The sequence below is a fragment of the Lepidochelys olivacea genome, assembly GCF_965140295.1.
Source record: "Lepidochelys olivacea isolate rLepOli2 genome assembly, chromosome: 2".
Classification (NCBI taxonomy): domain Eukaryota; kingdom Metazoa; phylum Chordata; order Testudines; family Cheloniidae; genus Lepidochelys; species Lepidochelys olivacea.
In genome coordinates this window covers 9,130,134-9,157,086 of record NC_140412.1, presented here as the reverse complement: position 1 = coordinate 9,157,086, position 26,953 = coordinate 9,130,134, and the positions used below count along the sequence as shown (strand labels likewise).

Below are 26,953 nucleotides of genomic sequence, written 5' to 3'. Positions count from 1 at the left end.
CAAGGGAATCTGGCCAACTTCCTCCGATTCTTCCCTATTCATCTACAGCTCCCCTGCATGGAGGCTACTCTCAGTTTATCCTACCCTGTGTTCAAGGCTCTCCCATGCTCATAAGTGGTAGCCAAAAACGGCCTTTTCCCTTGCTAGGTCATTGATCTCGCCATAGAGGGGCTACAACTCAGCAGGAGTTTGCCCTTCTGCCTCAAGTCTTCCAACGAACTCAGTATGAATGTGGAGATTGAACAGCAGCCCATCCGCTGTTGTAGGGTCTGATCCAAAGCCCACGGATGTCAGTGAGAGTCTTTCCATTGACTTAGGATCAGGACCATAGAGAGGAACCCAGAGCAGAGTGAGGTGGAGAGAGGGGACAAGAAAGGGTGGGAGGATTTCTGGGCAGAAAGTGGCAGTTTGGGCAGACCCAGACCCTAGAAGTGGTTCCTAGTACCACCACTGAAAAGCAGCTTTCTGTGCCACACCTTCCAGCCTTGGAAGGGACTGGACATCCCGGTGGAAGGTAGCGGTGGGAAGGGAGCCTTCAGAGGAAGTGGAGGGTCCTACAAATAAAGCCATCTTACAATACCACTTGCTAATTGAGTTGATGCCCAGTGTATCGGCCTAGTCCCGTGGCCTTATCTATCATGCTGGGAGTGGGCCTGGGGTGCTTGTTGCCATTCTCACCCGGTGCCCTTCAGACAAATAGGGACTCTGCCACATAGCCCTCCTCCTCGCCATAGGAGTGGGTTACTGATCGAATGTGAGCACCTCCGGCTGTCCCCATGAGAGGGTGACAAGTTTGAGAGGTGTTTCTGTGACTTGGCTAGGAGGGGTTCATTCTCCCATGCCATGTCATCCCTCCCCCCCCCACACATGTACATAGCATGCTCTGTTTCACATGCCCAGACATTGGGCCCGTCTCATGTACAGGCCCCTCCCTCTCCCCCTGGTCACCTTGTTTTCCTGGTTGACGCAGGCGGAGGCCTCCGCGTGGCTCTTCTCCGTGGCCAGGTAGTTGAGGATCTCCTCCACCACAGGCAGGTGGGAGTGCTGCACGGCGATGTGTAGAGGGCACTCTCCAGCCTGCCGGCAGGAAAGGGGCATTCAGATGGGCGGCTGCCTCGCTTACAGGGCTGTCTCTGGTACTGCACACGCCATCTCCCACCACGATATAAAACAATCTCCTCCCATCTCATCCTCATTCCCTCTCTCCTCCCAGAAATGAATGACCTTGCCAGGCATGGTGGCAGCTGACCCAGCCACATGCGGAGAACCATCCCTCAAGCCTGCCTCTAAACTCCTCCCTCTTCAGCCTCCGCACTTCTAGGTCTGTAACCCGAATAAGGCTAAAGGGGGATAAACCACCCCATTCCTTTAGGCTCTCAGTTCCCTTCAGACATCCACTGATAGCGCAGAGAGTCACATGGCTTGAGTGTGTATCATAGAGGTTGTTCTGTGGATGGTGTCCTGCACGCTACAGAAGTGCCAAGGGCTCTGCCTGAAATTTAAGGTCCTTTGAGTTTCAGGATCATTGTCTATGACTCTCCCCCACCGGGCTGAGCAATCATTAGTATGAACACGGTTACTGAGTCTATACAAGGGATTTTCTATTGACTCCACACCCAAGCGCTAAGCAGGATTGATCCCTGCTACATCAGCCTTCCTAGCTGTGAGACAGTAAAAGCAACCCGTAAAAACAAACAAACTCAAAATATTGGGCCAATGCCCCCTTTAAAAAACACACACAAAACTTTGTGATGGAAAAAGGAATCCTGAATAGTCCCCCAAGTTCCCTTCTTTATTTTTTCCCCAGGTTTTGTCTGCCCCTCAATACTCTATGGTGACTGGACAGCGACAGAAATGATCCCGCCACAAGAGTCAAGAGAGTAAAGTTGAGCAATCGAGAGTGGAAGAGACCATTTCAAAGTCTTTTCTGGCTTGTTTTTGACAGCAGCTCTTTCTAGTCAATAGCTCATTACTAGTCCGGAGAAAGGAAGTCTTCGTTAACTACCCACCTCCCCGCACCTGTTCAGTGGCACATGCTCTGAAACGCGGAAGAGATTTTCCAGCAAAATCAAGGACTGGCAGCACCAACACTCATATTTCTAAAGCAAAAAACAGACACTAAAAAGCAAAAGCCCAACGCTCTCAGGCTGCCTTTCTAACCAGAGAGAAGCCAAAAGGGCACAAACCCAAGGGCTACAAGCCTTTTTAGGTCGGCTTTCTCCACGAACCAGAAGGCAGTTGTGTGCATTTGGTTTTGGGGTGAATTGTAATGCTCCTGCGAACGGGGACACTGGCAAAAGCTGAGCCTAGCAGGGCAAGCAGCACCAAGCTTCCTGCCCACCCAGCTTTGCATTTCCATCACCCAGCCCTGGGGTCTCCCCAGATCAGACACTGCTCATCGAAACAAGGCCGACCCAGCTGCGCGGAGGGGGGCTACAGAGCGGACTGGGAGACCGGCGAGCTCATTGAAACACTTAAAACCTAATTCCTGTGTGAGCCCAGCTGTCCAGAAGAGACAGGCCAATGTATTCACAGCTCACTCCATCACCTGGTTATTTTACTTGGCCTCATAACTGCTAAATAATGAGCAATCCGGGTTTGTTTGACAGATCGGTCTAACCCTTTGTGCATGTTAATGTTAAGACATATTTTAGTTCTGACATAAATCCCAATGGGATAAGACTGAGGTTGAAGAAATGATCATCACTGGCCCACCGTGGGCTGGATGGTCCCAGCTGCTGGGGGTGCGCTGGAACCAGTGCTCAGTACACACGCAGGTCCTGGCTACTCCTGAAGGGGCAACGTATGGGACTTGGTGGGCCAATGGTCTGATCTGCTTTGGCAAGTCTTGTGTTCCTGGTCTTTCCCACAGAAGGTTCCTGGGACATGTGGCAGAGACCGAGTGGGTCTCGGCTGCCTTGGGAGCCACCTACCTTGGACTGTGAGGTGAGCTCCCCTCCTTCCTCGATCAGGGCCTTGATCATCCTCAGGTTGCCATGGCGAGCTGCGATGTGCATGGCCGTCTCACCGTTCTGCAGCCAGAGCGCAGCACTGAAATGAGTGACATGCCAGCAGGATCCAGCCCCTCCCTCTTTGCCCCCAGGAACGTGGCTGCGTGCTTTACCTCTTGTTCCACATTGACGTCGGCGCCGCTCTTCAGCAGCATCTCTGCCACCTTCTCCCCCTCGTGGATGCAGGCTGCGATGTGCAGAGGCGTCTCCTGGGCCTGGGGGAGACACAGAAGAAGATTTAGAGCCCTGTGGAACAGCATCGGCTTCTCTTATTACATCCACTCAACCTGAGCCTCCTTGGTGTCTGGCACCCTGGGTCATCACTTACCCCTGTGCAAGGGGGAGCAGCATGAGGGCCTTCTGATTGGGTAGGTTTCACAACCACCTAGTACACAGGGTGCAAAGCAGGGGGGAATCAGGCCTGGTATATTTCATACACTTCTCAGAACCCATGATTGTCAATCTCAGTCTCCCCGGGACACCTGGAGTCTTCTTAGCCTCCCTGAGCTCCAGTGTCCAGAATGAGTGGCATGAACACCTTCTGCCTGACAGCCAGTCCTGCCCCTGATCTAGGGCTGCCACCTTCAAACCTCATCCCATGGCACAGGGTCATTGAGCCATGGGCAGAAATTTTCTGAATTTTGATTTTGTTTTGAGAAAATGTTCACATTCCGCTCCCCCATCATTTTTTATCCAGCTCTTGTTGTGATGATGTCACTGAAGAATTAAAGCCTCATCACCACACCATGGTAGGACCTCTCACTTCATGACATTATATCAGTTCGGGAGGTGTTTTGGTGCAGAGTTCACAGTCAATTGCAGGGCATGGGACTGCCATGTTGAAATCCAAACCAGTCCACAATAATCAGTCAACCCTTTCTTACCCTCCCCTCAAGACTAGTGGGAGAGTCATCATCAAGGTAGGAGGAGGAGCTCTCCCTTTTCCCTTCTAAAACCCCAGATCTGGTGGCTTTGGTCATATTTATATGATTTCATTTATCCAGAAGTCAAAGGTGAATGTATAAAGCTATGACACCATCTGGAACCCAACCCAGTTAGCACTTTCTTTCCAAGATAAAACCTCATAACTATTAAATAAATTGCAATTCTATTGTATCCGACAGGCTCTCAAACTACCAGGGATTTCTGTCATTGTGAGGATCAGACTGAGGTAGGTTAGCTCCATCTCCCTACCTACAAGATCCCCATGGCTACCTTGCTAGCACACCATGCTGCTAGTTTCAGCCTGCTTTTTATAGTTTGATTTCTGAGAGCTGCAGGGATTAAACCAAAGAGAATCACAACAAAACAGAGGTTAGAGCTGGGCAAAATTTTTCAAAGAAATTTTTTTTTTAAAAGTGAAATAATGTAGATTTGGGTCAACTGAAACATTTTGCAAATTTGTGTTGAATTTGCTTAATTGTTTTGATCGCAAAAAACAACAACGACAAAAATTTTCTGAAAAAGTTGAAATGTTTCATTGGGTTGTTTTTGAAATGAAAAGTTCTAACTTTTCAATTCAGAACAACTTTCCCTTTTGAATTTTACTTCAATGGAATGTAAAGACACATTTTAAAAGGTAAAAAACTGGAAAACAAAACCAGATGGAATCATTTTTGATTTTTTGGTTTGGCCACTGAACCAAAAAATCAGTCCCAGCTCTGGCAGAGATGGCAAAGCTCTGTGTGGGCCATTGCAGGATTGCTGCCTACACAACGTGTGGACTAGATGACCCAAGAGATCCTTCCATCTCAAACTTGTAGGATTCCACATTCTTCAGTGCTTTGCAGAGGCTACTTCTAAATGTCTCCCATGTTGATTATTCCCAGTATCGTCAGAATGAGACACCCCGGGAGCACACGGAGGCCAGTGACACCCAGAAACTTCACAAGTAATTACATGGCCGTTATCAACAATTCTGTTATGCAGATAAACAATGGCACAAAACACTGAAATCCAGTGGCAGATAGACGGGGGCATAAAGTTTTTTAGCCTTATGACTGATCACTCACATCTCCTGCTGAAGAGCCCCGGAGTGCCAGTCATTATCTTTCCCATCATCATCATCATTTGTGGCTGTCCTCCTGGCAGTGCCGGTGCCACCCCTTTGGGGGCCCTAAGCAGGAATATTTTGCTCTGCCCCCAACACATACTAATAATTAACAGGGGGCCCCGTTGAGCTGCTTGGGGCCCTGAGCAATTGCTCAGTCTGTTTATGCCTAGTGCAGGCTCTGTGTCCTGGCATCTCCTTGTGTGTCTTCCCCCATCCCCATCCCCGCCAGCACACAGGCCTGACAACACCTTTTATCCTGTGTCATGCTTACACATGCTAAGGCTCATACATATGCATAAGGGTTCCATACTTATCCGTATCCACATTCCACTGATTTAGGGGTGTCCCATTTCTCAGTGGCTACCCCCTTATTGTCAGTAACATCTACATCAATGAGTTACCATAGAAACTAGAGGCTATTACAGAATTCCCCAAAATGTTAGTTTCAGGTATCCTGCGGTACTAACTGGAACATTGTGGCATATTTTCCAGTCTATTGCTGCATGGTTTCCCGAACATCGGCACTTAACACATCCTTTACTGTGATCTTACACTTTATCGGCACCAGGTTATCTTTCAGTATAGTCATGCTAACCTGTTTCAGGCCTAAGCCTTGTGTGGCTCAACTGAATATTTTACAGGCCTCTAGGCCCTGGGTCATAATACTCATGAATACGTATATTTCACCTCTATATCCTAAATATACTTACTGTCTTTTATTCTTGGCTACAAAGCCTCTGACACTTCCCTTGGGAGAATATTCCACAGCCTTTAGATCTCGCTATTAGGGGCTTTGCCATCACTGCTTGTTATAAATCCCTAACAACCTCCATCCCTCAGAAGCATTTACAGCATGGCTAGCGGCTCGTGTCCCACGGAAGTGGTGCTTAACGGATCTGCACAATGTCTTTCTATTTGTTCCAGCATCATACAAATAAAGAGGAATATTTCCAGCCCAGAGGAGCTGTCTGTACAGGTCCCATTAGCTTTATTGGGGGTACACACTGATAACTCCCTCACCCCAGCCAGCTACAATCCATCCCAGGGTGTCCCGTTTCGGAAGGGTTTCCCTGCGTGTGCTCAGGGCTCTCACACCCCAGCTGGCGAGAGACCATGTCAGCCAGTCCCCGCGGTTCAGGCACACGGCTAGCTGTTCTTCCCTGGTGCAGAAAACGCTGCTGGCGGGTGGTGCTGTGACGCCACCTGGTGTACGTTTGCAACAACACTACAACCGGGTTCAGAGGGAGCCTGGAGTAGCCTTCTGGTTTTTTAAAACCGATCGGGGCAAATTAGAATTGGATGCAGCAGAGCTCTGTGTCAGTGAATGAAATCCCAGCAGAGCCCACAAAGATCCTGATCACTTGGCAGTCTGTACCCCTCTGATACAGGGAGGGCATCGAAAACACAACCCGCTTGGGTGCCGGGGGGATTGGGAATAAGATGGTATTGTTACAGCAGAGGAAGTAAGAAAGAAGCACTGATTATGAAAGCAGGAACTAAGGTTACACCGCCTGCAAGGAAGAGTCACACCCCAAGTTTCGCCCCTACCTTGCCTCCCTTGAGTTGGACCCGGGCCCCAAAGCCCAGAAGAGTCTGTACCACCAGCGGCTTGCAGTGCTGGGCAGCAATGTGCAGGGCCGTGTAGTTTTCTTTGGTTTGAGCGTCCACCTCTGCCCCCCTTTGCAGCAGGGCCTTCACCACGGCAGCATGACCGCGCTTGGCTGCCGCGTGCAAGCAGACCGCCCCATTCTGAAAGAGAGGCAATTGGTTCCACGGGCGCTTGGATTTTCAACACTCACTCCCTCCATCCACTCTGACACCTTAACGTGTGCGGGGCGGATCGATTTGCCAGAGGGCTGGGGCATCACTTGTGCCGGAGGAGCTGGTACGGCCACTCTGTGGAGCTGGGGCTGTGGCAGACTCACATCCACCGTGGATCAGGCATGAGATGGGGGACACAACACGCATGGATCAGGGGGTTACACTGGCTCTTTGTGGCTAAGAAAAGTGGAAATATAGAAAGCTAGGTGGGGAAACAATTGTGTGTGGGGGATTATGAAAGTAATTTGGGGGTAACCGTCATCGAAATTTGGATGAAAGTTTGTGTTGAAATGAGAAAGACTTCTGCCAGTTCCATAAATCAAGTCCTGGTGATACCGAAATATTGCTCCTGGCACCCTTCTTATGCATGTGAGACACCTGGCAGCCTCCAGAGCTTGTCAGAAAAAGGTATGGAAAATGTACGAAGAAGTGAACATTTTTCATTGGGTTTGAAATGTTCAGTGAAATTTTCTCCCCTCCCCAAAAATATCACTTTGTTTTGCGGGGTGGGGGGGGGGGCGGCAGGGGGTGGACAGCCAGAGGTGAATATATTTCCCCAACATTAGTGTGTTCTATGCAAGGTTTATTGGGACTGGAAATGCAGTTTCAATAAAGCAGATGCAACTCCAGGCTAAGACGACAGCTGGGAAGGAAAGATGCAGCAGTAAAGGGCAGCAGTATGGCTAATGGAAACAGTTTAATAAACAAGTTGGACTCCTACAGCATCTTAGCACTCAGGATCTCGGTGTGTTTTGGAAACAGTGAGTCTTATACCATTCACTAGGAGAAAGGTAGAAATCCCCATTTCACAGATAGGAAAACCGAGGCAGAACGTTATTAAAATGACTTATGTGATGCCACATAATTAAATCAGTGACAGCTGAGTGGAGCCCTGCCACACAGTTCACATATCTGATATATGGTGTCTGTCCCAGGCATGCTACTGTCTGGGATGGTTTATAAGATCATAAGTTGCTAGGGTGGTGGGAAATAAACCTCTCTTGTCTCAATTTTTACTTTTCCAGTAAAAAAATGAAGGGGAGAAAGTAAGCTTTTAAAAAATCTTTTGATAAATTTCAAACAACGTGACATTTTTTCACAAGGTAATGTCTTTTATTGGACAGCTTCTGTTGGGGAGAGAGACCAGCTTTCGAGCCACACACAGCTCTTCTTCAGGACCTGTTGGTCCAAGGATATTCAAGAGACGAGGACCCGAAGAAGAGCTCTGTGTGGCTTGAAAGTGTGTCTCTTTGCCCAGCAGAAGTTGGTCCAGTAAAAGCTATGACCTCACCCGCCTTGTCTCTCTAAGATCCTGGGACCGACATGCTACAACACCACTCCATCTTCTTCGTGAACATTTTTGTTTTGGCTGAAAAGGCGTTTTCTGTCCCCCCGAACCCAAGTGTTGGCTGGATGTTTTGGAGCAGCTCTAGCAGCTGACATTGGCCCTGCCTGACTCTCCTTGCTGGGTTACCTTATCGGGCATGTGCAGCAGGACTCCTTTCTTCAGGAAAGCCAGAGCGGTGTCAGGGTGCCCATGCTCAGAGGCAACATGCATGAGGGTGCTACCGTCCTGCAGGGAGCAAGGATGGGCAGCAAGTAAGAATGACAAGAATCTCTGGGCTAGGCAAGAAGCTGGGCAAAGGTTCCACAGGTGGAATGGGTCAGATAAGGACCCTGCCTCCCATTCCCCTCCTAATGTCCCAGCCCCATCTCCCTCTGTCCCTCCAATTTCATCAGTATAGTATTCCTGTACCACAGCTGTCTCCTGCTTTCACCTGTGCACCGGAAACAGGCTCTTTCTGGTGCGCGGGCCCTTCTGGGCAGCTGTCACAATGCACCAGCACTTGTGCTGCTTGTGACTGACATTACAACGAGGGCTGGGCGCCTACAGGCAACATGCTCATCACAGCTACAGTGGACACAGGCAATGTTGAGGATAGAACAGAAAATCAGCCCAAACACTGGCCTCTCCCACATTACACAACAGTGAATCCTCCTCAGCTGGCACTAGGGTAGGGGTGGGCTAACAACGGCGCAGGGACCACATCCGGACCTCTAGACATTTTAATCCGGCCCTCGAGCTCCCACCAGGGAGCGGGGACAGGGGCTTGGCCCACTCCGCGCGGCTCCTGGAAGCAGCGGCATGTCCCCACTCTGGCACCTATGTGTAGGGGCAGCCAGGGGGGCTCCGCACCCAGGAACCGCGGCCAATGGGAGCTGCAGGGTGGCACCTGCGGACAGGGCAGTGTGCAGAGCAGCCTGGCCAAGACTCCACATAGGAGCTGGAGAAGGGACACGCTGCTGCTTCTGGGAGCTGCTTGAGGTAAGCGCCGCCCGGAGCCTGCATCCCTGAGCCACCTCCGCACCCCAACCCCCTCCCACCCTCTGAACCCCTCAGTCCCAGCCTGGAGCACTGTCCTGCACCCCCAAACCCTCATCCCCAGCCCCACCCCAGAGCCTGCACCCCCAGCCAGGACCCGCACCCCCTCCCTCACCCGAACCCCCAATTTTGTGAGCATTCATGGCCTGCAATACAATTTCCATACCCAGATGTGGCCCTCGGGCCAAAAAAGTTGCCCACCCCTGCACTAGGGCTTTTATCCTTTCAATGGGCCACCACCATATGGCAACATGCGCAGCCAGTGTATTACAGTGGAAGTGTCCCCACATCACATTTCCGTGTGGATTCCAGTTAGAGCCTTGCGACCTTTGTGCCCACAACCCAAACGTCTTTGAACAAACCAGTTCCCTGACAAAGAAAGGCACTTGCACTGCCCTGACTGAGAAAGCTGGCTAATTCTCGCCTATTCCTTGGCTATACACTTCATTTCCCAGCACTGTGTGTGAATAGACATGCTGAGGGTGTGGCGCCAAGCTAAGGCAACAAGGACCTAATTTCCAAGCCAGTTTTGTCTAGCTCAAGATTGTGAGCAGCAACCAAACAGTGGGTACAAGTCGTGGTCCTCTCTGGCCCGTATGCCAAGCTGCTACTCAGAGGAACGTAGACACACCCACACACACTCACCTTAGTGCGAGCTAGCACATTGGAGTGGAACTTCTCTGTCAGCAACTCCACCACATTGGTGTGGCCTCTTTCTGCAGCGATGTGCAAGGGGGACCTGTCCATCTGCAACCATCAAAGAGAGCAGTGTTTCCAGGGAAGCAACTGGAGCTGCCGGCATTTATATGCAAGTGTAATGTGTGCTTGGGAGGGAGAGAGCCTGTGTGCAAACCTAAGCGGAACATACCCTCAGTTGGAACAGATCAACACCTGCCTCTACTACACTTTGTATAGCCAGGGTAAGCCTGGATCTGAAGCTGTGGAAGTTGTGGGGAAGCTGGCATGGCTGCTGTTCTTGGGGTACTTGCTCATTGGCTAGATGACTTCAACCTGCCAAGGGTGTCAACCTATTACCAGCACTACCGCCCACCCAAACGTTTGTTTAAACCACAACAACACAGCTAAACCAAGCAACATTTGCAGAGTCAACTGCATGAATGATCAACCAGTTCATTCAACAGCTCGGGCCTCTTTGTCTTCATTGAATTGAATCAGTTAAAAGACAGATCCTTACTGAAGAGGGGAAAGGCTGTTACCCCAGGCTGACTGGAATGGGCCCTTGAAAGTCTTTTCTCCCTTACCTTGCCTAGGGCTGCTGCCTGCCTGGATGGATGGGGAAAGGGAGGAGGTCGAACCACTTTCACCAGCACCATGAAGTTTAATGAAGGGAGGGAAGTTCCTGGTTTGGACTGTCTGCCTGCTGAGGCAGATGCAGGTTTGAGGGCTTCCAGGCCATTAACACCAGAAACCCTGTAATCAAAGGTGCCCCTCAAGGAATCGTGTAGTGTCCGCCAGTTTCACAGGTATATCACTCCACTAGCTGTCCCAAAATGACTCAAACTGGACTCTCGGGATGCTCTGTAAAGAGTTAATTAGCTCTCTGGCATGTCTAAGTAACCGTGTCTCTGTCTCAGGATGAGCCAATGGCAGTTTACTCTGATGGTGCAGAGCTGCACATTGTATGCTCTGTTGGTTGAGGGTATTGACCCATCCACCCACCCATCTATTACACCTCTCCGTTTGGTATTGAAGTGCAGAAGAAAAGGACTCGAGATCCCATTAAGCAGTCCCTAAGTCAGCCAGTTCCCACTCCCCGCCCCCTTTTACACACCTTGTCTGCTACGTTAGGATTGGCCTTGCAGTGATGGAAGAATTTCAACAGGGCTTCATCGCCTTCCCACGCAGCGACATGTAGAGGAGTCTGACCTTCATCCTAAAACAAAGAGCGTTAGAAAGTCCTGGCTGTAGTGTAACCAAGCTGCCCAGCGGCTCCGCCATTAGTCCAAGCAAACAACCTACTGGGCAGGAGAATTTGGGTACCTGAGACGGCCACCTTGTGTTGCACTAAAGCATCACTCCTCTGCCCTGAAAGTTTCACCTCCTGGAATGACATCACCTGGTTAACCAATGTCACTGTTCCAAGCCTGGAGATAGTGAGGGGGCAGCTTCCTGTAGCGTTGGGGCTGCTGCTGTCTGGAGAGCAGGGTCTGGCCTAAACAAAGCCAGATCAGCTTACAGAGATGCAGCACTGCTCCAGAACTGGGTAGGCCCAGCTCCTGCAGTTTGCAAACAGAGAACAGGTTTCTAGCAAATGGGAGGTATTTGCAGCTCAGGCAGGACAATCTCTCAGTCCGACATGAGTCTCTTGCGGGGGTCTCTCACCCAAGGCCTACTGAAGCCTATGCAAAAACTCATTGGTTTCAACGAGCTTTGGATCAGGCTTTCAACGAGGGACAGATCAACTCTGAATTATTACTCATCATTTGTATTACTGGAGCACCTAGGAGCCCTAGTCATGGACCAGGACCTCATTATGCTACACACTGTACAAACACAAAACAAGAAGATGGTCCCTGAATAAACCCAACCTACCATGCAACCCAACTCCCATGGTTTCCCTTGGGCAATTTCCCATGTTCTCAATGCCCCGAAAGCCAGTACACTGTGACACTGACAAGAGACCAGTTCCTATTAATTCCTTCCATTGTTTTCCTTTTATTGTATTATGTAAAGAATCTATGACCCTCTGCTGAGGACTTCCTGGGTCATAATTACAGATAGAACTTGGAGCCTTCTGCTCCAAAAGCCCAGATCCCACCACTCCAGCTAAAGCAGACTCTCCTTGAGCAGTAGGCATGCTAGAGCTTCCAGCATACACTTCCATGGACCTCTCCGCTCAGTTACATCTATTCAGAAGCCACCCCAATGAAGTGTGTTTAATTAGGTCACAAGTCCTCAGCTCGGTGGGGAGGTATGTGAACAAGTCTCAGTGGGTCTTGTCCATCCTCCCCTTCTCTATGGCTAGATAAAAGGGGGTCCCCACAACTATTCTGCTGTAACCTGGGGTTGTCTTAGTGTATGTGCCATGTGCCTCAGGTGGCACGTGGCCAGGACTCATCACCGAATTTGGTCCGCTCTCTTTCTTAGCTAACCTGGGGTGCTGGCATGGAACAGTTGAGAACCACCGAACCACGTAACTCTTGTGAAAGTTGTTAGCGCCAACTATTGGGGAAAATATAGAACTGAAAATGGTGCTTGCATTCCTGCCAAAGAGAAACATAACCAGAGACCATGATCAATGGGAGTTGGTCGCCTGGTGGTTGGAACCATTTCTGATTAGTACATTTGTAAATGTGTGATTGCACATTGGAACCTGTCCTTCGAATCAACGTGTTCCTTTTAAAACCAGCCTCCTTACTCTGCCAGACGCTGGAAGGAGAAGGCGGATTTGAACCCGCATGGGCCTTTCAATATATTTCAGCACAAAGCTGACAAGTGCTAGTGCTAAGTCTGTCCTGGTTCTGGAATGCTAGCAGACGAGATTTATCTTGGCATTTTGCCTAATTCACTTAAGGGACTTTTATAAATAACCCAGGACCTTTTGGCCTTGCAGTTCTACAAAACTGCTTTGTTTATTTGACTGTTTAAATTGGTCCTGAAAGTTTTAATGAAAATAAACTTCTTGTCAGAGACCATTTTCTTCTGGGATCCCTGAAAGGACCTCACAAAGGATTGCGCAGCTCTTTGTAACAGGTGTTTTCCTTATTTTTTGCACCTTTGGGTTTATTAGAGAAGAAGACAAGGAAGAGAACAAATAATTTGGGGAAAGGTTATTGGCCCCCAGCTGGTTACACGCTTCTTTTACCCACAGAGCCTGCCTCAATCCCTGACTTTTGTGAACCTGACTAGAGCGATGGACCTCTTTCATTTCTGCTCAGTGACTCTAAGCCCCCCTATGAGAAACTGACATACTGTTACTGTATGCTACTGTTACTACTGGTAACGACCATAGTTAGACCCTTTTCACAATGGTGGTGCTAGAAGGATTCAATCCATAGCGTAGCTAGAGAGAGACACACACACAAAGATTGTACAGCGGAAGAACAACAACCCCACCTCTTCAATCATCCCCATTTGCTTACAGACCCTGGAAGCCATATGAAACAGGGGTCCCACAACTTTGAAACCAGGGTCAAAAACTCCAGAGTCCTGTCTACCTTAGTGCTGATGTAACCCTCTGCTGAGGAGAGCTGGTCAGGAATTTTTCATCTAAAAATGCTGATTTGTCAAAACCAAAACTGTTTGTGAAACAGGGTCGGGTTCAACAAATTTCCTGACTTGGAAAAATGTCAAGAAAAATGTTTCCGAGTTATTGAAATGTTTCATTTTGACATTTTTCTAAATGGAAAATTCTGTTTCAAAACAACTTTTGGAGAGAAAACGACTTTTTGATTTCTAGTTTAAGCTAATTAGACTGGAGAAAAAGGTGAAAGAAGTCAAAATTGAAATGTTTTGAAATGAAGTGTTTTGAATAACCCAAAATGGAAATAAAAAAAAGCAAGTTTTTTGGTTCATGAACATTTTTGAGATTTTGACTTTTCATCCCAATTCGAGACAGGACAAATTTTGAACTTTCGAAAATATTTGCAGGACGGGAAAACCATGTCCTACCCCTGTGTGCCCGATCCAGAGGATAAGAGTCTGTTACAACCCCCACTAGGGAGCCTTGCCTCTTCAGCTCAAGCTACAGCTACTCAGGCTTTTAACTCCGGAGGTCACTGGTTCAACCAACCAGTATATCTGCCAACATGGCGGGCATCACACCTACACTGTTGGTAAGCGATGCTGCAACTGCTCTGTTGCTAATTAACTTGCACCAATGTTCCTAGTGCAGCCATAGCCAGGGAGACTTGAAAATAAGCGTGAAGCAAATTAGTTGAGTATTTAAAGCTGCAAACATTTAACGTCACTAATTTTATGTAGGCACATGATCTCTATCATCGTTATTAAATTCATTTTCAGCATGCATGCAGTTAAAGAGTGGATTTTTAAAGGATAATGTAGTGTATCAATGAGCTGGTAAACTCGGCTAGCTGAATACTTCCATGTAGAGGAACTTTTGATTTAAGAAACCTCAAGTTTAAGCTGCAAGTCCAGGAGCCTTCACTGTTTAACAGCTCCTCAGGAGAGAAGGCCAAAAAATTGAAGAACCTTTGGCTTATGCCTTGGATTCAGGAATTTAAACTCCACTGGTGAAGCTACATAGAGCTTGTGAACCCCCCCACCCCACCAAACGCAATAGCTCTGGATTGCTTTGGGTTCAGAGAATTATATATAAACCACCGCCGTCTAGTGCTAGTGCAACATGAAGGTTGAAATATCTAGCAACCACACTGCCGAATAGTATTTTCTATTCCAGTTTTCTTTTTGGAAGGTAAATTTTAAAGTATTATTGACTGTGTTCAATTCAAAGGAAGTGCACAGTGACCAAGATGATGTTGCTGGAGCACACTTAGCCTTGGGAATGCCCTGCCTTGGAACATATTTCTACCTAAATATCAAAGAACATAATTTTGAATTGAATGTAATATTACAACTTGGACAGCATGTGGTGGGGGGAGGTATGGTGAGGACTGACTATTCAGTATATCATACTCAGCATATCGTTTTGATCTTGACCTTTCATTAGATGACTACCAATCTTTCACCAAAGTCTTCAGTTATCCAAGGTTGTAGGCTATAGAACTGAGCAAATAATTCATAAGTAATGATTTCATCTCAGTGGTAGCAGATGACAGAGCAAGGAGTAATGGTCTCAAGTTGCAGTGGGGGAGGTTTAGGTTGGATATTAGGAAAAACTTTTTCATTAGGAGGTTGGTGAAATGTTGGAATGCGTTACCTAGGGAGGTGGTGGAATCTGCTTCCTTAGATATTTTTAAGGTCAGGCTTGACAAAGCCCTGGCTGGGACGATTTAGTTGGGGATTGGTCCTGCTTTGAGCAGGGTGGTTGGACTAGATGACCTCCTGAGGTCCCTTCCAACCCTGATATTCTATGATTCTATGATTGACTTCTTGAGCTTTCATTATCAGATTACAACCTTGAATTTATCTTTTGACTTCCCCCATAGGAATCATTCACAATATTAAACTTTGAAATTCACACACTGTTGGTTTGTTACATAAATCACATGACATTCTTTCTGTTCTGTGATTGGATGATTTATGTAACCAACCAATACTACACAGATTTTGGATATTACAACTAGAGCTGGGCAAACAATTTTTTTTGCCTGAAACCTCTTTTCAGTGAAAAATGTGGATTTGGCAACATTGAAACATTTTGTGAATTCGTATTGATTTTACTGAATTGTTTCGGTCAAGAATATTCTAAAATAATTAATTTAGACATTTTCAAAATGAAATTTCCATTCTGAGGTTTGAAATTACTGTGTGTTTAAAAATTTCCTTTAATATTCTTAAAGAATCAAAACAATGTAAAATGGTTGAACTGGAAACTAAATGTTTCCATTTTGTCCAAATGAAATGTTTTGTTTGACCTGAAACAAACTTTTTTTGTTTTGTCTTTTCCATTTGCTGAAACATTTTATTAAAATAGTTTTTGGGTTGACCCAAAACGATTTCCTCCCCCGATTTTTCAGAATGGCCTGTGAACTGAAAAATCGGTTATTCTCACAGCTGTAATTAAAACCAGTCCTAGTTTGAAATTCATTTTTAGCAAATATTCAGGAACTGAGCATAAAACTTGCTTCTTGTGAGGATTCATGCTTGTGAAACCTAATCACTCCAGTATTTGTACAAAGCAAACACGAAGGAGTCACAAAGAGAGAGAAGCAAGATTTGTTTTTACAACTGATCGGCTATCAGGGGACTTTTTCCAGCTGTCTGCTCAGCTCTAATGATAGCAAAGGCCAAACTTGTGCTCACAATACCAAGCTTTGCGTATGTTATACTCACATTCTGGCAATCCACCCCAGCTCCATACTCCACAAGGATTTTGGCAACTTCCACATCTCTTTTCCTGCAGCTTGCATGCAGCACAGTGTCGCCATATCTCTGTAATGAACCAGCATCACTTTGCCTATCAATCAATCTTCAATCATGCAGAAAATGGTAGCTGATCCCCAATAACACAGATATCTCGGGAGCTGTAGAACATATTACTCTGGCTCATTGAATACCGGCATTGTCGTTTGTATTTTCTGTTGTTAGTCACCCACTATCTGTGCCTAACATTGCTCCCGTCACCCAGGGACAGATTAAGATTTATTGGGGCCCCCTGGGCACAAAGAACATATGGCTCGCCACACCTCCCCTGGGGCTCTGGCCTCTGCTCCTCCAATTCCCCCCAAGGGCCTCCCCTCTGGCCAGGCTGGAAGCCAGAGCTGGGCCATGGTAAGAGATGCCCAGAAAGCCTGGGCCACTGTGGGGAGCCCCCTCCACCTGCCCTGGGGGGGGCCCATGGGCTGCGGCCTGCTCTCGGGCACCCCACCCAGGGAAGTTCTGGGGATCTCAACGGCAGCCCAAGCTCCCTGGGTGGCTCTTACCACAGCCTAGCTCTGGCTTCCAGCCTGGCCAGAGAGTGGGGCCTCGGGGGGAAGAGGAGGAGCACGGATGGGGCCACAGTCCCAGTGATGGTGGCCCTCCCCCCTTGTACACACGTTCTGGCACTCCTGGGGCCCCCAAATTGGCTGGAGCCCCTGGGCACAGGCCTATTCATCTGCCACTGCTGCCACCACTGCACAGATGTTCAGGGTTTCCCTTTGGAGGACTGCTTAGTACCCGTTGCAGAATACTGAAGGGTTACCTTGTTCTGGGCGTTCGAAGGGCCCAGCTCTGACTCAAGAGGACAGGCATTGCGCAAGCTTCACGTAGACGCAGCTCTACCAATGCACCTCATTCCTAGCTTGCAACACCCCCGCCTCCAGCTACTCCAGAGGGCCCCCTCACACAGCCCTGCCTGACCGCAAGCCATCTGCGGTTCCATTTCCATCCCCCCATCACAGCTCTACCCAGGCGGATCAAGCCCGGCCTACAATGCCAGGCCTGGGGTAACTCTGACACCAAGGCAGCTAATGGAGGTGCTATGTTGGGAGACTTTTCTGAACGGTTTTCTTTCTGCTCTTCATTGTACTGTTTTAACGCACAGTAGAAAAGAACATTTATTTTTTCCCCTATTAACCCCCTACATTTTCTATTCGGCAAACACCAATTTCCTCCCCTCCCCTCCGCCCGCCTGAATGGGGCCTGAAATGGACACAAGCTATTTTCCCTGTCTGCTCGCCTGTCTGCCCACAGCATAGATGTTAACGGATTCTTCAGAACCAGCAGAGGAAGCCCAAGAGCAGGAAACAAACAGGCACCAAATCTGCAGAGGGGTTTAATTCCTCTGACAGAGTGTAAGCACCAGCTGGTGTAAATCAGCATAGCTCTATTGATGTCAATGGAGCTACATCGATTTCCACCAGCTGAGGCTCTGTGTGTCCATCGGAAGGCTGGAGGGGGGCATATGGGGAGTGAGTGGGTAGGACTCAGGCTAGCTCTTAGATAGAGTTTGATCTCTCCAGCCCCTGGTGATGCAGCAGTGGGGAAGACACAAAACCAACGGAGGATGTGCTGCGGTGTCAGCGGTGGGGTGGGCGTGTGTCCCGTACCTTTTCCCGTGCGCTCAGCTGGGCCTCGGCGTGCGTGGAAAGCAGTTCCTTACAGACTCCCAGCTTCCCAGCTTCCACGGCAAGGAAGAGAGGAGAGCGGCCGTCCTGCGGAGAGGGCAGAAAGAAACCAAAGCCTTGGCGGGGCTGGTGACGCCTTTCATGCAGCGCCCCTGGGGAACGTGGGCCTCAGGCATGGAGATGGAGACACATGTTTCAGGTTGCCCCTGTAGCCCATGGCGTTCATTTAGTGCCAAGTCTGGCCTCCAAGCTGGGCCCGTGTTACAAGAATTCACTGCCCCCGTCACATATAGGGAAAGGGCCCTGCTCACCTGGTCTTGGCTCAGTCTAGCATCTTTGTGAGAAGCCTTCAGCAGCATCTGCATCACACCGACAGCCCCAGTGGGACGGAGGGCTGCGTAATGAAGTGGCAACTGCTCCTTGGGCTGCAATGGGGAAGGAAGGCAAGGGGCAGATTTAGACTAACATCCTTAGGGGGCAGAGGCTGCGGATTTCTCCTTTAATCTCTTCTTCACCTGAAAAGCCTGACGCACACCTCTGGGGCCACAGAAATAACAACGGATGCTGGTGCTGAAAGGGGCTGAGGGGCAGCTCTCTTATTGCAGAACAAAGCTGCCTCTCCCTAGGGACGGCACTCCAGTTACGCAGTCTGCCTTGGGTGCAGCTGAGCAATTCACTCACCGAGCAAGAGACCGCACCAGGAAATGAGTCATCGGGGTAACAGTGAACAGCCAGAGCCACTTTCCAGGGGAGCTGCTAAGGTGTTCTCACAAGGGGCTTCAGATCCATAGCGACTGTTGTAAAGAATGCTTGGCCGGCTACGATCCTAGCATGGCACTGGGCTATGGAGGGAGGTGAGTGCTAGATATGGAGTCATTCCCCCTCCCCTACTGCTCTGGCTTTCTTGGGTTGTTTGAGGTGTAGAACCACTATACGGACATGCCCTGCTCAGGGTAGTGAGGTAGCACAGTGCGTTGTAGTGAGGGGCAGTTGGATGTAAGAAAACCACTTTGCCTCCTATAGCATCCCTGGATGTCAAAGTGCTTAAGCCACACAACAACCTCGGGAGATAGGCCAGAGATCATGATTCACATGATTGGTGATTCACATGGAGCCTGATACACAGCCCGACATCTTCCCATTGATTCCAATGGGCTTTGGAGTAGTGCCTTCCAGACAAAGGGTCTCAAAGCACTCTAAACACTGATCAGAGCCCGTGTATGAGTATATATGGGCTAGACAGCTGCCTATAGGCTGGAACCACCCAGTATCGCCAATCTGGAGCTGTGGAGGGGAAGAGAAGATACGTGCAGAGTGGAAACTACAGGGGAGTTGTAGGCAGCATGAATACCATGCTTGAGCTGGACACTGGAGCTAACAACTCTACACAAAGCACAAGGGGACCCCTTGATGGCCAGGGGGCAGGACCTCTGTGTTAGGTCTCACCCACAAGATGCAGGTGCTTTATACAGAGAAGCACAAGCTCCAGCATGCTTCCAACATGCACAGCCGCTCTGCAAGCTGCAGGCAGAGCGTCTGGCTTTCTGCAGTCGCAAAGTCGGCTCGCTGCTGCAAAATCTAAGCTTTCAGTTACAACACAACCGCATTTCTAGCCCTTCGGGCTCCGAATTAACCCTTCATGTGTCAGCTGATGCAGTGCCCTGTCCCAAGCCTGCAAATGTGCATGAAGCAATAATTGGAGGGGTGTGAATTGCGACCCTTCATCTGATATGACTGACACTGAAGCCTACCAGTGACAATTCAAATAGCAACATGATTAAACTAGTTTTATTTATGCACCGGTATTGGATGCAGGACCAAAGGCTGGGTTGAATACTGGAGTGGGGCAGACGGCTGAGGTCAAAGTTGGACATTCGAAATTCAAGCCCTAGTCCACAAAAATCTGAGTCACCTCCAACTCTCCACACGGGGAGGGAAAGAAGAGCTGTGTCATCTCCAGAGTGCCAAAGCCCTCCGCTGCATCTAGGTGCCAAGTAACCTCCCATGCCGTCCCAGCTGCCACCCTGCGGTCGTCATCTTCTTCCTTGCCACTTCCCTGTTTGAGGTCGGTGACTTTTATAGCCTTCTTTCAATACTCATCATCATACACCAGGCTGCTGTGTTGATTGATCTCTTGGAGGTCCGCTGATATCTGATCCATGTACCGAGTCTTTGGTTCCCCCTCTTGGTCACCTTCTGTCCACAACCATTGCAAGAGCCATCCTACCAATACAGCTCTCAGCTCTCTGCTAGATATGCCCACAGCAGTGTAGCCTAGCCTCCCTCCACTTGTCTGCAACTGGAGCAACCCACATTAGGCCCCTTACAACCTACCAAGGAGTGTCCAACTACTTTACCACCTCAACATCTTCATTTCCATGGTGGCGACCATACCGATTTGCTTCCCTGTGGCTGGCCCTCATTCTGTCCCATACATTAAGATGGGTTGAATTACAGTTTTAGACACTCTACCTTTCATCTTTATTGGCATCTTTTTGTCCCAGACAACCGGGGTCATGCTCCCGCCATTTGCACCTGGCAAGGTTAGTACAATACCGGACATCACTCAAAATGGCACCATCATCAGCAACCACTGAGCCTCGGTATTTATGTTCCTCTAAGCCCACTCCAAACGATGTTGCTGCAGTTTAAAGTCAGCTTGCAGGGTCTCACGATCTACTGCACAGATCACTAAATCATCAGCCAACCGTGTGTTCCAAGGCAACTCTCCCCATGCACTTTCACTTATCACAGCCACGACAACTGCAAACAAAAAGGGGCTCAATGCTGAACCCGGATGTAGGCCGACATCAACTGGAAATTCTCGACTGGAGCCCCAGGTAGTTTTGACGACAGTAGTCACTCCATCATACGTATCCTGGAGAAGATGGACATATCCTTCTGGCACACCTCTCTGCCACAGACACCTTGGGACGTAAGCCTGCGTCTTCTCCAGGTCCACAAAGACCATGTCCAGTTACCATCTTTTTTTCACTGAACTTCTCCATGAGGATTCATCGCATCAGTGGCATCAGTCGTGCTCCTTCCCAGCATGAATCCATACTGGCCCTGCCAAATTCCAACCATTTAACAGAGACACTTTTCGTAATCATCTCCCATACTTTCATAGCACGTGACTTCAGCTTAATTGGGCCATAATTAGCACTCAGTGTAACATTGCCTTTATGTTTAACTATAAGCACCACAAAGCTTTTATGTCATTCATCCGGCATTTTCCCTTTCTTCAGAATAACATTAAACCAACCTGTAAGATACCTGATACCTTCCCACTGATGACACTGCATCTCCCCGGTACTTTATCTGGCCCATGTACCTTCTCCCTCTGCAATCTCTTCCTCTCGAATGCAATCTATCATGCCCCAGAGTTTAGTGGACATGTCTTAATTCCTCCACTGAGTTCTCCTCATCCATCATTCTTTCAAAATGATCACTGCAAACTTCATTGATGGAGCCACTGTTCATTTGCAATAGACCATGTTCATTTCTAACAGAATGCAGCCAGCTAGAACGCGGGCAACCCAGTGATATCATTTGCTTTCGCAGCGAATAGGACAGAAGATGCCCATGCAAATGTCTTGGCCCAAGGTTTTTCACTTAACTCATTCAGTTACCACTACAGCCCTCTCTCAGGCATGGCTTGCTGGGCCCTGCCTTATGCATTAGCATTTCCCAAGGAGATATCCTAAATGGAACAAAGGTGAACACTCAAATTGAATCTTAAAGGCACCCCTGCATTCCCTGGGAATTTGAATGCTGTTTCCCCACTTCCCTTTGTTGCTGCTCCAAGTGTGGGGTAAGGGCAGAGGGCCCAACAACAATGGCTCAGAAAGGCAGTGGGGGGTGACCTCCATAGAACAGGATTAGCGCTGTGTGGGTAGCCTGCCTTCTTCCTGTCATTCACAGCCACCATTCAGATGTGCCAGCTGGCAGGTGCCAACACTCAGCACAGCCCTTTATCATGCTGGACTGCTTTCCCTGCTCCCCTCGCTGGCTCTTGTTCATGGAAAGGGGCCAGAATTTAACCCCTGCATGAGGAGATGTCCCTACTAAAGAGCCGCCTGGACCTCTGCTGGAGTCCTGAATGGAGGCCTCTTTCTCAGTGAGCCCCTCACTCTCACACAGTGTCCTGGGCTCAGCACAAGAGCAGGTGATGCCCTCCAAAACTTTTCAGTGGATTTAACCCAATGGGACCCAGGGCACAATAAATACCCCTGGAAGTGCTGCACCACACCACTGGCACCTGCTTCTCACAGAGCCCTTAGTGAGGAGGCTACAGGTGTGGGAGGCAGGACCAGTGGGGCCCATTACTCCTGCCGCCCATAAGGAGGGCAGTACTAAAGCCACTGATGAGCATCCTTTAGGCCAGATCCTCCCACCCATCCAGCTGTTGGAAAAGAAGCTAGAAAAATGAAGGAAAACCCAGACCTCAGCCAAGGATCAACATCACACTGAGATGTTGTTTAAGGTACAGTCATGCTTTGCCCCGATGATTTCTTTAAGCCAAGTTGCTAACCCTCACTCCATTTGGTGCCCCGTAAACACACTTCGATTCAGACCTGGGATTGGGAAGGGTCAGACAATGCACCCTTAGGGAGTGCTCTGTTCATTGTCTTTATCTAACAAGAGCGAAGCTAGATTGCTAAGGCTTCGTCTACACACACGTTTTCCCAGTATAGTTCTGTTGGTCAGAGGTGTGATATCTTACTGATAGATTTATACAGGTAAAAGCTGTAGTATAGACCAGGTTATACCAGTATAAAGGTGACAGTGATTTCCCTTCCTGTACAGGAACAGCTATATATCTAAGCAGTTTTATACTGATATAACTGTCCACACTGGGGTATGGTGTTTGTGCATCTTTAATGGTACCGCTATAGTTAAAGCAATAGGACTTTCTAGTGTCGACAAGCCCGAAGGCATCTGTCTGGTATTTAAGCTCCTTCCCCTCACAAAGCCCTTGCCAAATCCATCCCTCATTTCTTTTCAGTCCTTCAGGGGACAAAGAGCACGGCTGAATTCAGCTCAGCGAGGGCAGGCTGCCGGTGTGAAGTGGCTGAGCAAGGCCTGCTGCTGGCACCCTTCCAGAACCAGGGTATTGATACAAGGACTCCCTGGGAGTGGGGAGAAGAATCCCGCCTGTTACCGCCACAACTCCTGCTCCCACTCACTGCCCAGTTCATCGGGAGCCCATTCTTCGCTTATGCCCGGCGTTAACCTCAGACGCTGGCCCTGGGACGAGGGACACAAGGTTCCAAACAGCAGCCCCTTGCTCCAGACCTGCCTGCTGTCTTTTCACAGGGCTGCCACAGGCCACCACGCTGCCGAACATCAGTGGCAATGCCCGATTAACTAGACATGGGAGAAAGCAGCAGGGGAGTTCTTTCTCCTGAGGTAGGATGGGAAATCTGCCCAAACAATGGCTCCATTATGCATAGTTGTCTACCCCTCTGAATGGGCAGCTCGGGGACAAAGGCGCTGTTAATAAGAGAAAGAGGAGTTTTGTTTCCCTAAAGACACATTTGGATATGGGGGGAAGGGTACCTGTGCGGTGGCCCATGAGAAATGAAAGTTGGTCTCAGTCCCTGAGGGGGAAAGGTCTTGGTCCCAACTGGCACTGCCAGTGGGCAGCCGGAGCCAAGCACTGAAAGGAAATGAGCCTGAACGGCTCTCGAACGCTGCCCGTGGATCAAGGCAGGACAGAGCCGGGGAAGCCGGCCTTGCTGCTGCCCCTGTCCTGTTGATAAATGATGTCAGCTGGCAGGATTACCAACCCAGCACCTACTTCACTCACAAAGATCCACACTGGGGGCTATTCACAGACCATGTTGAAGCAGGGTTCTCCCAGCGATTACCTGGCCCTACACAAAATGGCACATGGTGTTCCACTGAGATCCCTCCTTGCCCATGACCACAACACATGCATGTGTCTGTGTTCCCCACTGCAACCATCGTGGCTGCCTGGGATTCACCTTCCCCATTCTCTCCTCTGCTGACACCATCCCAGGCACCCACAGAGTAAGAACTTAGGACCTTGGGCTGAAGTGAACAGCACTCAATGGAAGAGGAATTCAGTTTCTCCCATCTCACTGGCACCGGGTTGGAGGTGACCCTGGATGGGGTCTCTCTCTTCAGAATAGGCACAACATGGGTTTGAGCCTGTGCAGATTCTCTAAGCCAAGATACCTCAGCCCTGGCCTGGAGGGCAAGGTAGGTCAGCCTCCATGGTCTTTGCTAAGAGCACCAACAAGGGAACCAGCGGTGGTAGCTTGGAAGAGGACTAAGGCCTCCATGAAGTCCACTAGGGACATGGCTATTGCTATGGATTTTACATGGAAGATGCTTGGATACTGTGGTGATGGGCAGCAGTATAAAACACTGCGACACACGAATGAATAGACAGATTGATGGACCTCCCAGGTCAATTAACACAAGTGAGAGGACAAACAGCAGCTGGTTACAACTTTTGGTCCCCACAGGCTTAGTGATCTGGATTCAGGTCTCTGAGCTCTGCAAGGCTGTTGTTTGTAAATGTAAGGGACGTAGCCCAGCACAGCAGAGTGAGGCATGGCTCAAGGCTGGGCTGGACGCTCATCTCCCCCTCCTTCATTCCCACTCCCTTCCCTAAAAGTAAGGGTCACAAATAAATGGAGGGAGAGGCAGAGACCCCAGTCACATTTCCCCCCTTCCCACCTCCAGTGGTAGTAACCCAATGCCACAATGGATCCTCGGCTCAGGGAAAAGCACCTCCTCCTGGATCACCAGCCCCACTTCCTGCAGTGCCTGGAAGGTCCTCCATCTGCATCCTGACCAGGGCTAACAGTGCTCAGCACGAGATTTTAGGAATAAGCTAACTGTTACTCACACAGGGGGCATAAAAGCATATTATATTGAGGTGTTCATTGACTTTTTTTATGCACCCAGCACCAAGGCACATGAATGCCTAACAGCTTGTAGACATCAATGAACTAATGCAAACTGCCTGTACCAGGTAACCCATCCAGCCTACAGCTCTCTCTGTGCTGTGAATAAATAACTCAGCAATGGTCCACCCCTGGTGTCTCTCGGGCTGCACCGCTGAAGGTCAGGAAAGTTGTTTCCCTTTCATTATTGTCATCCTCGCTGGCTGGCTAAGCTCACAAAACCGAGCAGGGGAATGCAGGTTCAGGGTAAGAACAGACTTCACGTAGGAAACCAGAGGAGCTCTCTCAGGAATGCAGGCAAGTGGCCAGCTCTGGGATCCAGGCTGCACAAAGCAGGCTGCAGCTCATTTTGTGCTTTACAGAGAAGGGAGGAACCCTCATGAAAAGGCACTAGGTATCTCTCACGCTCTCTCCAGCGTTAGGAACTGGGTCCTCCTCCCCCGTCCCACTTGAGAGAAGCATCCTGGGACCCTCTGTGTTATTGAGCTAATCACTGTTCTAATCACAGACAGCTGGGATGTGTAGGCTTTGAACTCACTCCCGTTCAGCAAAGGCAACAGAGCAGGGGGCTGTCGGCCATGTGTCGGCTGGAGAGCAGGAAGAAAGTCCTCTGCTCCACTGGGAGTTACAGGGGGGCTTCAAGAAGAACAACAAACGTGGCTCTTGGCCTTCTAGCCTCAACCAGAGAGTCCCAGCTGAGCATCCTAAACAAACCAAAAGTATGGGCTCCCTTCTCCCCTTATGTATCAACTCTCCCCCTCCAAGTGAGCCCAAGGAAGAGAAGAGCTCTTGTTGTTTACAATTAAAGGGAGTGATAAGAAAGAAGGATCCATGTGTGGCCAGGAAAGATGCAGAATTCAGCCCTCAGGTTATGCTGTTTTATGAATTCCTTTAAGGACACATGCTCGAGGGAGGTTTGAAACCTATTTGTCTGGTGTTGCAGTGTCCAAGAGACAGCCTTTGTCCTTACCCTTTGTGGTAGACTCACTAGCAATCCAATCTATGCATCAGATATTTACAGAGAGCCAATCACTGTCATAATCTACACAGAGCTGGGATACCACAAGGTGGAAAGAGAAAGCAAAATCCATCCTAGTTTGTATCTGAAGCCTTAGGGAGGGCTGGGAAAGGAAGAGCTGGCTGGAAAGCAGAATTTCTGTCCCACAAAAAATTCCAACATTAAAAAAAAAATCATCCGGAATGGGGATGAAAAGTCAAAATTCCAAATATTTTGAAGAAAAAAAAAATGCCAAAAAAATTTCAGTTCACAAACATCAAAACATTTCATCTCAATAATGTCAAAACAATACAAAATATTATACATGTAACATTGAAATATAACGTAATATAGAAGTCTGCATAAAATGTTTTGACATTATCAAAATAGAACAAAGTTCAAATGAATCATTTCCAATTTTTCAGTCATAGTGGAAATTGATACCTTCCCATGAAAAGTTGAGATTTTGACAAAATTACATTTTCTGACAGAAAATTCTTCCATCAAAAATGTTTCAACCAGCTCTAGACGAGGGTTCTGGAGGTTTCAGAAGTTCTCTTTGTTCATGTCCAGCCCACCGATGAGTCCTCAAAAGGGAGAATAGTTCTTTCCACGGTGCGTGAAACCCAGGCTACCATCGACTCGGGGTTAGGCCCACTCTGCAGTCTGAGGTGTGATAGCAGCGTGGAGAGACACAGGGCCGGATTTAGGGGCAGACGACCCAGGTGACCGCCTGGGGTGCCAGACTTGGGGGGCCTGGGCTCAGGGTGCTGAAAGATGTTCAGAAGTTTAACAAATGGAGGAGGGGCGCCGGAGACACTCCTTGCCTCAGGTGCCATTTGGTCTAGGGCCGGCCCTGGATAGACATACCCACTCTAGCAGCGGGGTGACGCGGGATCCAGCGTGGGCTGTACAAGCCCTTTGGGGACCCCAGACACAGATTCGAGTGGCTAACCTGTGCTGAAGCCCAGGGCCTGTGTTTTAACTGCTATTACTAGCCCAGGGGAAGCTAACGCCAGGGCATCTACCTGTGCTGCACTCACACTTCAGTTTGCCGAGTAGACAAACCTTGGGACATATCCACAGGGACAGCCCT

General features: G+C 49.0%; 1 protein-coding gene across 6 annotated transcripts in view; it reads right to left on the bottom strand.

Moving 5' to 3' along the window:
• LOC311516018 (uncharacterized protein) overlaps nt 1-26,953 on the bottom strand; it is a 77,212-nt gene that overhangs the window by 33,782 nt on the left and 16,477 nt on the right. For 5 of the 6 annotated variants that reach the window (XR_014710290.1, XM_084619626.1, XM_084619628.1 and 2 more), the window contains exons 4-13: nt 18,231-18,344; nt 17,902-18,006; nt 16,205-16,303; nt 11,061-11,162; nt 9,914-10,015; nt 8,360-8,458; nt 6,613-6,813; nt 3,125-3,226; nt 2,934-3,032; nt 949-1,077 (exon numbers count right to left, since the gene is read on the bottom strand). Coding sequence is in view for 5 of the 6 variants with exons in the window: in XM_084619626.1 (XP_084475752.1) it covers nt 949-1,077; nt 2,934-3,032; nt 3,125-3,226; nt 6,613-6,813; nt 8,360-8,458; nt 9,914-10,015; nt 11,061-11,162; nt 16,205-16,303; nt 17,902-18,006; nt 18,231-18,344 (1,152 nt within the window). In the remaining variant the exon portion in view is untranslated. The remainder of the gene's footprint in view (nt 1-948; nt 1,078-2,933; nt 3,033-3,124; nt 3,227-6,612; nt 6,814-8,359; nt 8,459-9,913; nt 10,016-11,060; nt 11,163-16,204; nt 16,304-17,901; nt 18,007-18,230; nt 18,345-26,953) is intronic. The other variant, XM_084619629.1, reaches the window with a different exon arrangement.